This window comes from Uloborus diversus, chromosome 10 (genome assembly GCF_026930045.1).
Source record: "Uloborus diversus isolate 005 chromosome 10, Udiv.v.3.1, whole genome shotgun sequence".
Taxonomy (NCBI): Eukaryota; Metazoa; Arthropoda; class Arachnida; order Araneae; family Uloboridae; genus Uloborus; species Uloborus diversus.
The window spans coordinates 128,640,434-128,652,826 of NC_072740.1; the positions used below are offsets into that span (position 1 = coordinate 128,640,434).

Consider the following 12,393-nt stretch of genomic DNA (forward strand, 5'->3'; position numbering starts at 1 on the left):
TAAAAAAAAAACTCAAAGTCAAATTTGGTAGCACGAGAGAAAACAAAGAATCAGCTTCAAAATACTGCTGAGGACGGCTCATTCCTTATCCTGCTCTGAATGCAGCAGTCGTTTAAGCTGAAGAAGGAGACTACGCTCTGATATTAAGTCGTTCATCGGTTTCAGGTGGCTACATCGCTATATTGCTCTTATTCATCTGGAACAAAAAGTGGATTTAAAAAGAGGGAGAAGAAAAAGGGTTTCGAAATTGAATTCAACATCAAAACTTCCGTAACTCTTTCGCTAGAAGCGATTTGAAATGCTTCGGCAAGGTCTTCGTCTTGCGTTCGGAGAAGACGAGAGTGAAATTTTTTTCCTCTGGCAATTTACGGTGCTTTATTTGTGTTTTCGCGTAAGAAAAAACTTGAATTCGTTTCTGACAAACTCAAAGTTTCCCAATCAAGAATTGCTGCCAGCTGTTCACTCTTCTTCCTAAACATTAGAACGTTACGCAAATTTCAGTTTACCTTTTCATATTTATTATTTGTTTTAAATCTTCATATATATAATAGCGATTCACTTCTCAAATAACGCTCCTCACCAACACTGAAACTCTTGTCACGGCATGATAATTTGATAATATTTTTTGCTAGTGTTTGACATGCAGTACTTTATTTTGACAAGGCTGAACTAGATCCGGTAACTTAACTGTTTTACTGGTAAGACTCATTTTAGGAAAATGAAGAAACGAAAAAATTATCAACAATGACCGCTATCTACTGGAGTTTAGGGTTAATCCACTGGAGTTAGGGTTAAAATTTCAACGATCAAAATATCACCAAACAGGCAATTGCTTTGCTCAAATGTAGAAGCAATTTTCCCCGTCATCCCTTGATGAGCGATTTTCTATTATCATAATAAACGTATTATTTTATATTTTAAAACTTTGTAAGAACCAACTAATATTTATCGTCTGCAGCATTGATTGTTTAAAAATAATTTATAGTTTATTTCAGTTGTAATTTCTTAAGTTACAACCTATTACAAAACTATATGTCTTCTTTAATCTGAAAAAGCATAGGACATCAGCAGCAGTCAAGTGAACACAATAAGCAATTCGTTTTTGCTTTATAAGATAATCAAATAATTTAATTCGATCCTGACAAATTCAAGTTTTTTGAATCGAGAATTACAGTGTTCTCTTTATGTTTCTAGAATGAACTAATGAAAGTGAAGTTAGTGTAATGTTACACAAACTTCACTTTACCTTTTCGTATTTTTTATTCGTTTTAAATATCATAAAACATAATTTTACATTTTAAAGGCTTTGAACGAACCAAATAATATTTATCGTCTGCTGCATTGATTGTTTAAAGTTAATTTATATATTTTTTCAGCTGTAATTTGTTAAGTTGCATCCTATCACAAAACTTTATTTCTTCTTTAATCTGAAAAAGGATAAGACATCAACTACGGTCAAGTGACAACAATAAGCAATTCGTGATTGCTTAACAGGATGAATAAATAATTGAATTTAGTCCAGATAAATTCCAGTTTTCGCAATTAAAGATTGCAGCCAGTTTCAGAAATATTGTTCTTCTCTTGTTCTTTTTTAAAAGATGTTCTTTTTTAAAAGATGTTCTTTTTTAAAAGATGTTCTTTTTTAAAAGATGTTCTTTTTTTCTTCTCAATTTCCTATGCTCTGTAACTATTTTCTCCATGTTTCTAAAAGTGTTTTTAGGTACAGTATTCCTTATTTTGATAGGAGTTTCCACGGGAAGTTGTTCTTATTCTCAAGGGAATTTCTAGCGTCTGTTGTTTTTATTCGAAGGAGAATTTTTACGGATTCTCACACAGATGTTTTTTTTTTTTTTTTGTTACCACGTTATAACTTCATGAACAGTTCATCAAATTTCATAAATAAGGCATCATTTTAAAGATGTTTTTCACCACTGTCGGCGACAAAATAATCAGAACACGCACATTGTGGGTTTGTTTTTTCGAAAAAAAAAATCGGTTTATTCTGTTTTTCAATGTGCATTGCTTTAATGTATAACGTCGTATGAGTGAAGTCTTATTGCGTAGTTGGTTCGAGTGTCGTGCTAGAAGCGCACAGGTCGTAGGTTCGCTCCATCAAAGCTTGCGCCGCGTTTAAAAGACTTTTTTTTTTTCTCATAATAACTTTGATCGAAATTTCCAAGAATCATAAACTATAGTCGTTGCAGGATTCTGAACCACAATTGCACTGTTGCATTAAAATCAGAAAGTAAAAAAAGAAAAAACGTTATTTTAGCACGGGAAATCACAATATAATGAATAATATTGCTTGAGGGTGGGGTTTGTTTATTTTTTTTTATTTATTTATTATTTTATTTATTTTGAGGGAGGAAGTGGTTCTTCTTGAATGCTTCCAAAAACTACAAAAGTAAGGCATCATTTTATTTTCATTTTCACCACAACGGGAAAGAAATAAACAATTCTCATTTTTACTGCTTTTCGAAAAGTTGTCGTTCAAAAACCGGAATCTTAAATTACCGCTATCAAGCGCGAATGCATCGCACGAGTCAACTAGTATTTATTATTTCTCATAGGATTTTTTGAGCAATCACGATTGCTTATTGTTCTCATTTCACTGTTTTTGATGTAACTCTGATTTTATTTTCCCGCCAGCACCCTCTGCAGCATCACCGTCGACCGGCCGCCTCACGATGCTGCTCCTCTTGCGAAAACAATATCCATATCCTACACACACACACTCGCACACACACCTACACACGCGCACACACACACCTACACACGCGCACACACACACCTACACACGCGCACACACACACACACACACCTACACACGCACACACACACACACACCTACACACACTCATGCCTGCACACAGACACAAACACACATGCCTACATACACACGCACGAACGCCTACACGCACACGCGCGTACACAACACTCACTCACATGCATGCATGCATACACTCACACACATGCGCCTACACAAACACACACGCGCATTCATACACAAACACACACGCGCATTCATACACAAACACACACGCGCATTCATACACAAACACACGCTCGTGATTGCGAAAAACATAATTTGAATTCAAGATGCCAAAAATTCAAATATAATTTTTTTTTCTTTTTTTTTAAACGACGTAATTCCCTCAATACTTTACAAAGCTTCGAAAGTAAGGAATCATTTTAAAGTTTTTTATTCGTCGCTTTCGGAGAAAAATATAAAGGCAATTCACATTTCGTAAAAGGTATAACGTTTTATCGCACAAATTAGCATATTTCTTTTTAGTTCACATTTTGGTTGTTTTGTCAAAAAAAAAAACAGATTAAATCAGCTTTTTAACACGCATTGACCAAGTTGAAGACCCGTTGGCCCAGTTGGTTAGAACGTCATGCTAAAAATGCGAAGATCATGAGTTCCAATCCACAATTCCACATGCGCCGAAAAAAATTGTCTTAAGGAAATTCTTCAGCAGAATTCTGATCCAAATTTCCCTAAATATATGATCTAAACTTATTGCAAGAATCTCATCTACAGTTGCGCGTTCTCGCTGATCCTACCAATTGCAAAACGAAGAGTTCTATTTCCGTCTCTCCGTGGTTAAACTACAGTGGAATCTCAGAAATAGTAACTAGTTGGATTCCGGGGGGAAAGTTCAAATTTACTGGGTGGTTTATTTAAACTCTTGTTATTAGCTCAATAGTGATCTGAAAGTCTTTGTTTTAAGTTGGTAACAAAACAATTTTACTCCTGATAAAGCATGAAGGCCTACTACGTCATCAACGTTATAGGTGCAACATCGCGTTATCAAGCAGATTCAATGCGTTTTGTCAACAAAAACTAAACGAGTTCAGTTCTACATAATAAAGTACAGAGCTGATGTGTTATATATTGTATTCAAACGCGTTTATCAAAAGTGGATGTAATTTAAAAATTAACTTAGTTTTACATTCGCAGTTATTGAAAAAAAAATTTTTTTTTAATTTTTAAATTCAGTTTTCCACACAAGCTGTTCGGATTATCCAGATTTTCAGATCTTCTGAGTTCGGATATCTGAGGTTCCACTGTAGGGCCATTCCAGCGTTACGTGTGTGACTTTTTAACACCATTTCTTTGCAAAAAACAGTAAAAACCAAAATGATATTTTTTTAAATATCTCTTAATAGTTTCTATTGGAGTTACAAAGAGTTTTTAGATGGCAGTGTTTTTTTTCCTAGGATAATTCTAAATTTTTTCATTCAAATTCAGCGTTACGTGTGTGACTCGGAAAATCTGAAAATGAGCTGTACCTCATATTATTTTGTAATTTCCTGTGAAGTTTTGAAAGGTAAATGAACAGTACTTTTTGTGAATGTGCCTAAGTATACCAAGTAAGTATTCAATACATATTTTTTTTTCTAAAGCATGTACAACAGCAATAAAAAATATTTTACCAGCGTTACGTGTGTGACCGCGTGCAGCAGTTGAGGGGGATTTTCTGACAAAAATCCACAGTTTGTGTCGGATCATTGCCAAACTGCGCACAGAGGTTCTCTGGTGCTCAGGAACTCACATGGCGGTTTTTGTCCCCCTGAGAAGGCTGTGCCCACCCCCCTCCCCACGGGAATTTTCCTAATTCAAATTGTTTATTTGGGATCTTTGCCAAATTTGGCACAGAGTTTCTTTGATGCTCAAGAATTCACATAGGGGTATTCACCCCCTAATGGGGGGTCGACTCCCGTAGGGTTTTTTTGCCAGAAAATCTGCGAATCGGGATAGTTAGGCCTATTAACAATGATTAAATTTTTTGGATTAAATAAAAAGTCTAAGACGTCTGAATTTAAATTTTGAGGCATAAAGTTGCTCTTTTGGAAGTCTCTCGCACATTGGAAGTTTTACACTTTTTTTTTTTCTTTTATTGAAGCCTGCTTGTTGAAAATGCGTCACTTGACACAACTCCTATTTTCGAGGTAGACCGTGCAACTCCGGGCGACGCAGCCAGTAAATACTTAAAGTAAAAGGGTTTATTCAAAAAACAAAGAATGAAGTGAATTTAATTTTTATTTGTATTCGAATTAAATAGCGATGTCAAGTTTATAAAGTATCACGAACTTCTAACACTTACTTATGTGGTTTAAAACTAATTGGAATGTTTTAAATCATCTGTAGAGAACTTATTCACATTTCTTCTGAAAAACCAAAAATTGTCAAAAAATATTAATGCAATTTAAGGTAAATAGAACATTGTACTATGGATCTTAAAGTATGTAGATTGCGAATACTTAGTTTAAATTGCTCTTATGGTACGAAAAAAACAATTCTTATTTATTTATTCATTATCAATATTATTAATTATTTTTTTAACACTCATTTAGTCCTGGTTTCAGTGCCAGCACACAATACGTTTAGTTGAATTATGTAATGTACTTTTTTCCGTAAAAATGTTACGCAAATATGGTTTTATAATGAAAACCATTCAGGAGCGTTACGTGTGTGACATCTTTCAAAAAGCTTCGTAAAAACTTTTTCTGCCGAGTATTTGAAAATGAAAATGTCTGGTTACAGGTATTATGCATGAAGTTAATTTATGATATAAGATATTTTTCTTCTAGTCCATCAATTTGACCTTGGAGGAAAACTTTTGTTCCTTTTGCTTTACGTGTGTGACAAATAAAAAGTGACCTGCATATTTTGTGGGGTTAAAAACGTATCAAAGTCTTTATTTAAAAAAAACTGACAAATAATTATAGTAAAGCATCTGTATTCCGGATATTTGAGTTTTTCCGAAAAAAAAATGGATTATTAAGTAAAAAAACGGCTCTTAAATTGATTTCACTAATAATGCGTTTTTTTTTTTTTATTTCGTCTAAATGCTATCAAATAAGGCAAAAATCTGATATAAAAATATTTTAAACTCAAAATTGATGCTGGAATTGAAAAGTGTAGATATTTTGTCAAAAAATAGGGTTTGTTTCTATATTATGCGGGTAAAAAATTTTGGCGGGTCTTGTCAATTTTGTTTACATTCAGTTTAGTTACATTCAATTTAGTTTACAGGGAAATTCCACTTTTCGTGGAATTGAACTATATAATCTTGTACAAGTTGAGAAATAACCAACGAAAAGAAACTCATATCCACAACAGTCACTCTTTCGTATCGTATAACTACAACAATCTAACAAAAAAGCAAGATATTTACTTCTTTAATGAGCTTCTATAATTATGTTTCACAGGAAGGGAATTCAATGAAATTGCTAAACAGCTACGTACATTCAAACTACATTGTGTGACTAAACGGCTAGTTACGAAATTCGTAATGCACGGGAAATTAATTAGTTTCGCTTAAATTCACCGATAACTTTGGTAGTTCTTTTATCAATTGCACAACTCAAATTTCAATCGGTTGCCTTGAAAACTCGAACTTCATTTACTACTTGGGAAATAAAGACTTAGGTAAAACCACCAGTAGTTGACACTGCACTAGTAGTTGATACTTATGAAGAAAAAATAAATTAACACTCGCCAAAAAAATGATCAGAGAATAAACTGAGCGGTCAGCATTGCAGATTTAAACCCCATTTTATAATTTGTAAGTTTTATATAGTTCTCTCATTTTTTCTTGTTAATTTATTATTTCCTTACAAGTGTCAACTAATGGTGCAATATCAACTACTAGTGCGAGAGTTATTCATATCTAGCATACTTGGATCGAATCGAATTCGATCAATTGAAGGGCTCGGGAGCAAGAATGTGATATGCCACATCAGTTTTTTTCCGGTAGGCCAATTTCCAACTTTTGAAAAATTCTACAAATAATTTTTTTTTAAATTATTATACATTCTATATTCTACAATACTAAAACCAGATTCGTTTTTCTGACAGTGACATAATCCATTGTCGTGCTTATTTCAATTATCAAAGCAGCATTTAGAAACCAAAAATGTTCAATTTCAAAAATGTGACTTATCACGTTCCTGCCCCAAGCCCTTCAATTGTATCTACGAATTACGCAATCAAAAATGTCCTTCGCCCCACCCAAGAGGAAATTTCTCGCTACGCTACTGGGGGATAGAATTCGATCGAACCGAACAAGATACAGTCGAACCTCCATATATCGAACTTCCACATATCGAAATTTTCTATATATCGAAATACCAGCAAATTTCTATGTTCATTATATAGAAAAATTGTTTCTATATATCGAAAAAATCTCTATATATCGAAATTATTTTCAAGACATTCGTAGATTTTTTTTCCACTTTAAACTTTGTCTCATGAAAAATGAAGGTTAAAGGAGAAAATTACGTTCACTAAAGGTTGCTACGGAACTCGTAAGAAAGCTGGGGTTGAAGGGTGTGTAGTTAAGTCGTTGTTCCGTTCTGAAGTTCTTATAAATTCCCTCAAGTTTATTTCAAATCTTAGCTGTAACCAGTAACACTGTAAAATCAGTTTCAAATTATCCCTTTTGTTTGTTGATTATCATTTCAATCGAACCGAAGTCTTCTTAGCTTTAGTAAAAATCATTCAAGTTAAGTAGATTGATTTTTTACTTTTCACTCGATCACATTGTTAACACGAAAATCCCCAAACATTGCGATCAAGTTGAATTGCCGAAGAATATAGTTTGCGTAAAAGTGTAATTTCTGTTGATTTTTTAATCATTAACTTTCATTTAATCCGATACTCGTATAAATTATAAATTGGGTTTCATACACGATTAGCTTTTATTTTAATGTTTTAGGATACTTATATGATAAAATGAGATCGTTTTCATATATCGAAATTTCTATATATCGAATTTTTTTCCGGCAATTTGCTACTTCGATATATGGAGGTCCAACTGTAGTTGAATGAGCCCTAAGTTAGATTCAGGTGCATTCCATATTGACAGTAACAACGTTCAGTTCAAAAAAACAGGAACAAATTGAAGAAACAAACGGAAATCTTGTTGGGTAAAGGGATCTACTCTTCAGACGTGAAAATTCGTGAGAGAAAAATATACGAAACTGACACTAGACGTACTGAACACCTTTTAGTACCTACAATTTCAGTTTGGCAAGATGCGAATTATTTCCAAGAACTGTGTAACTGGGTTAGAACCGAAAAACACTCAAAGGAATACGCGATTATTTGGCAAAGCTTGTCGACACTTTATCTTTGATTCGACAAAACAAGGGCTCATAAAACTACTTTCAGTAAATCCCTTTGTTATCCCGTACCTCGTAAATTTTCTCTTATGACCACCACCTACTTAAAGGAAAACTGAAGCAAAAAAAAAAAGGAAAGTTTAGTTCTTGAAGAATGAGCATTTTTTTTTTTTTTTTTTTTTTTTTTTTTTACACGCATATCGAGGAGCACAACTAGAAATGGGAACGGTCGGGAGAGAAAAACGGAAATTTTGGGGAAAAAACTTTTCCCCCTTTTTTTCCGAAAAGGTTTATTTTCATTCGGGAAAAATTGAAAATTTTAATATATCTGGCACAATATCATGCATTCAGAAATTTAAATATTTACATTCCAATATTTTTTTTTTTTTTTTGTTAAATTTCTCACGGGAAAACAAAAAATTTGATAAATGAAAAATGATCAAATGAGTTTTGTACTATGATATGATTAAAGTGAAAAACCAACGTAAATAAAGCTCAAATTCAAGAAAATACTGCAAATAGCTATTTCAAGGTTACAGCTATTTCAAGACCTCTTCATCAGTGCAAAAAGTTCACCATACAAATGCAGTATTTTCTTGAATTTGAGCTTTATTTACGTTGGTTAATGTAATATGTAAGATAATTAAATTTCCATTTACACCAAAGTATTATTTGCCACTTTTCTCAATAAAACTTATGTATGTACAAGAGAGACTTAATTTATCGGTACTATTAATTAGTGGACATGTTTCAGTAAAAAGTTAAATATGCTATTCTTCATTTAATGGATGTGTACGTTTGTACACACACATTATACATATATATTATACATATATAAATGCATGTAACTCTAAAATAAAAGAAAAACTTTCCGTTTAAACTCTCACAAGTTACAAAAAAAAAAAAAAAAAAGGGCCAATTCCTGTCAAAAAAAAAAAAATAATGAACTATTTTCAACAATCACATTTTTTTTTCAAACAAAACAGTTGAAGGATGCTTTGATGCTTAGACTAATTTGGATAATTTCTACCGTTTTGAACAACGAAAGATAACGCAATTATTTTTTTTTTTTTTTAGATTTAAAAACTTGCGTATCTCCCTCTCAAAAAGAAAGAATAATATGTATTTCATGTATTCTTTTTTTTAAATAATATTTAACATTATTTATGTTTTATATATAAGAAAATATAACTAGTTAACTATATTTTAATTTGTAAACAATCAATTTTTCCAACTTTTGCAGAAAGCACTTCGAAAACCTGGTTCTTTTCCGCTGCCTGAAAATTTCCAGAAATGTTTCATCTCTAGGCACAACTCAATCTACTAAAAGTGCCTTTTTCAGAAATCAAGAAAAAGAAAATTAGCTCAAAAACCAGAAATTGTTTATGACGTTATATGGTTATGTTCATTTTAACCCAAATGTAAACCATTACATTATAACTGTGTGAATTTACACAGTTATAAACAACAATCAACAACGTGTTTGATAGACAGATATAACTTTTTTTTAAAAAAAGAAAGTCTGACTATGAAGAAGTAAAGTTCAACAATAAATTTGGAGGCAATCCAAATCACTCCAAAAAGCAAATAATAATATCTAACTAAATAACGGAACGTGTGGAATCAGTGCAAGTAATGGTCGTCTCCCAATGTACAAAAAGCGACTTTTTCAGAATCAAGGAAAAGAAAATTATCTTAAAAACAAAAGGCTGTTTATTTACAGATTGTAATTAAAATAGTTTGATGTCTCATTCTTCAGTTTGACACAAATATACCCCATTACATTATAATTATGTGCATTTACAGTTATAAACAACAATCAACAATGTATTTGAGACAAGCTATACAAAAAAAAAAAAAAAAAACTGACTAAAGAAGTAAAATTCACTATTAAATTCAGGATTATGAGCATATCCAAAATTACTCCGAAAAACAAATAATAAATCAAACTAAATAATGGTGCAGTAGAAGTAACATAGTAATAGTCGTCTCCCAGCAACAGTTGGATATCTTTCTTTTCTCAAAGATGTAAGTTATGTAAAATTTCGTTTCACTGTGACAAATCTCTCTTGGCGTGCAAATTTTTATGTTAAAGAATGTATATATGTTACATTTAATGTTCTAAATTCGGTGATTTTGCAGAATCCCCGATTATTATTAATAATCACTAAAATTGGTAAATGTGATAAATATGTAATTGAATAGCTTTAAAACTTACCGGTTAATTTATATAATCCCTAACTCGTAATGTCCGTGATTTCAACAGAGTTCGTGATTGGGGAAGAAAAAATATTTTGCTGGATGATGTTTCAGATGTACCACTTCAAAAATGTTAAAAAAATCATCTCTTTATATAGGTAAGGAGTGTATATATATATATATATATATATATATATATATATATATATATATATATATATATACATATATATATATATATATAATGAATTTGAATGGGAGTGATGTAAAAATGTTTAAAAAAATATCTGGCCAGCTTTGAGACTCTAAATGTCAGAATGAGACTGAAAAAGTAAACTTTCAAGTAAATGCAAGCAAATACTTTTTACTTCAGAAGGATTTGGGCTCAGTTTTTTTTTTTTTTTTTTTTTAATGTGGAACTGTTCTAATAATAAAACTGTTTTTTTATTTACACAAGTCTTAGATTTGAATAGAAAAATAGAAAAAAAAAAGTTATCTAGCAATACTAATTATTATTTAGCTCGAAGATGTTTTGATGGGATAAAAAATGAAGAATTAGTAGAAATAACAATCAACATTCTTGACCTCATTTTATATTTTTCAGTTTTGAAGTTTTACGTTTTGCAATGCACTTGGCGACTTACGTATATTCCATTGTTCATGATATAATCTAATTTATTCCTTTTAAGATACGTATTGAGAGTAATGCAGCGCCACTTTTTTATTACGTTTTAAATTGAAATATTTTGATAAGTTTTAATAGCTATCATAACGTTCGTTTAACTGTTAAGGAACTTTTCTGTGTTGAAAGTAAATGTTCATTTTGTGAAATGAAGTCCTCTACTCCACGGAAGAATTCAAATTTATTACATTCCCCATCATGAATCAGGGATCATAAAAATAAATCCGTAAATTTGATAATTAAATAATGTATTCCATTTACCAATTATGAATAATCACCGGTAATTATATACAATCACCAGTTTATCATATTTACCAAAACATATAAACAGATGTATGTGTGTGTAAGGCAAATTTGCGGCTGAAGGCCCTTGAAGAATATCTAACGATTCTCGGATTATAATGATCTTGTTATTGGAGAGAAACTTGGAATGAACTCCCAGCGATTATTTCATTCTTCAGCGGCCTTTCAGAAAAAAAGAAAGAAATGGTCTCGCTTCCATGATTTTATGAGAAATGCGTCTCGTTTTCGCTGTCATTAACGCTCAGAGCAATGCATTTGCCTCGATACTTTCCTGCACAAGAACTAAAAATAACACTAATGATTCTATATGAAGCATGGCTGATGAAAAGTGAATACTTTCAGATTCCTTAAAAACTTTTATTTTCACAATCGCTTGTTTCTGGAAATCTTGGGGTTAGTATGAGATGCAAATTAAAGCGAATTGCAAACAAAATGCGATAAATATTCACTATTATAGTCTGTTAAAGGGACGAAAGAAAAAGTTTAGGCATTTCTCATCGATTTATCTTGCGTAACCTATAAAATGTCGTAAAAATGCATTCGACGTCTAACGAGACTTTTTAAAAAATAGTGCAAAAGTAGTTCAAAGATTCTCAAGTTAAATGAATGAGGAAAATGAAAGTACGTTATTAAATAAAAATTTTCATGCTTTAAAAGTACTAACCATTAAACTATGACCACAATACAAGGAGGTAGTCAACAGTTTTAAGGAGAAGAGAGTGTGCGCATCAAATTAGTCAGTGTTATGCAGAAACTCATAAATGCATAAAAATATACACAGGATCCTACAACAACTATTTCATAACGCGATAAAACCGTTTAAAAAATCAGATTTTTTTTTAAATTTTGAAATAACGTAGTTACATTATCTTATTTGTTTCACAAAATTTTGAGAATCAGGTAGGGTTGCCCACATACAGAAAAAGTCCCTATCCCCATAATGATTTTATTTTTTCTTGCTTGATACAGTTCCTCAATGACTCAATGCATTATTTTGAAACTAAACTAATTTATCACGAGATTCTAGAACCAAGTATTATTTGGTATATTATTAAAAATTCAAAATGTACTTATAA

The 12,393-nt window shown here is 31.7% G+C and overlaps 2 protein-coding genes across 2 annotated transcripts in view; both read right to left on the reverse strand.

Annotated features, from left to right (window-relative positions):
• The window catches only part of LOC129230973 (uncharacterized), a 141,509-nt gene that overhangs the window by 108,107 nt on the left and 21,009 nt on the right, over positions 1-12,393 (reverse strand). The window lies entirely within an intron of this gene.
• LOC129231178 (esterase OVCA2-like) overlaps positions 11,521-12,393 on the reverse strand; it is a 73,936-nt gene continuing 73,063 nt past the window's right edge. The window contains exon 11 of the mRNA XM_054865425.1: positions 11,521-11,588. Coding sequence (XP_054721400.1) covers positions 11,521-11,588 — 68 coding nt within the window. The remainder of the gene's footprint in view (positions 11,589-12,393) is intronic.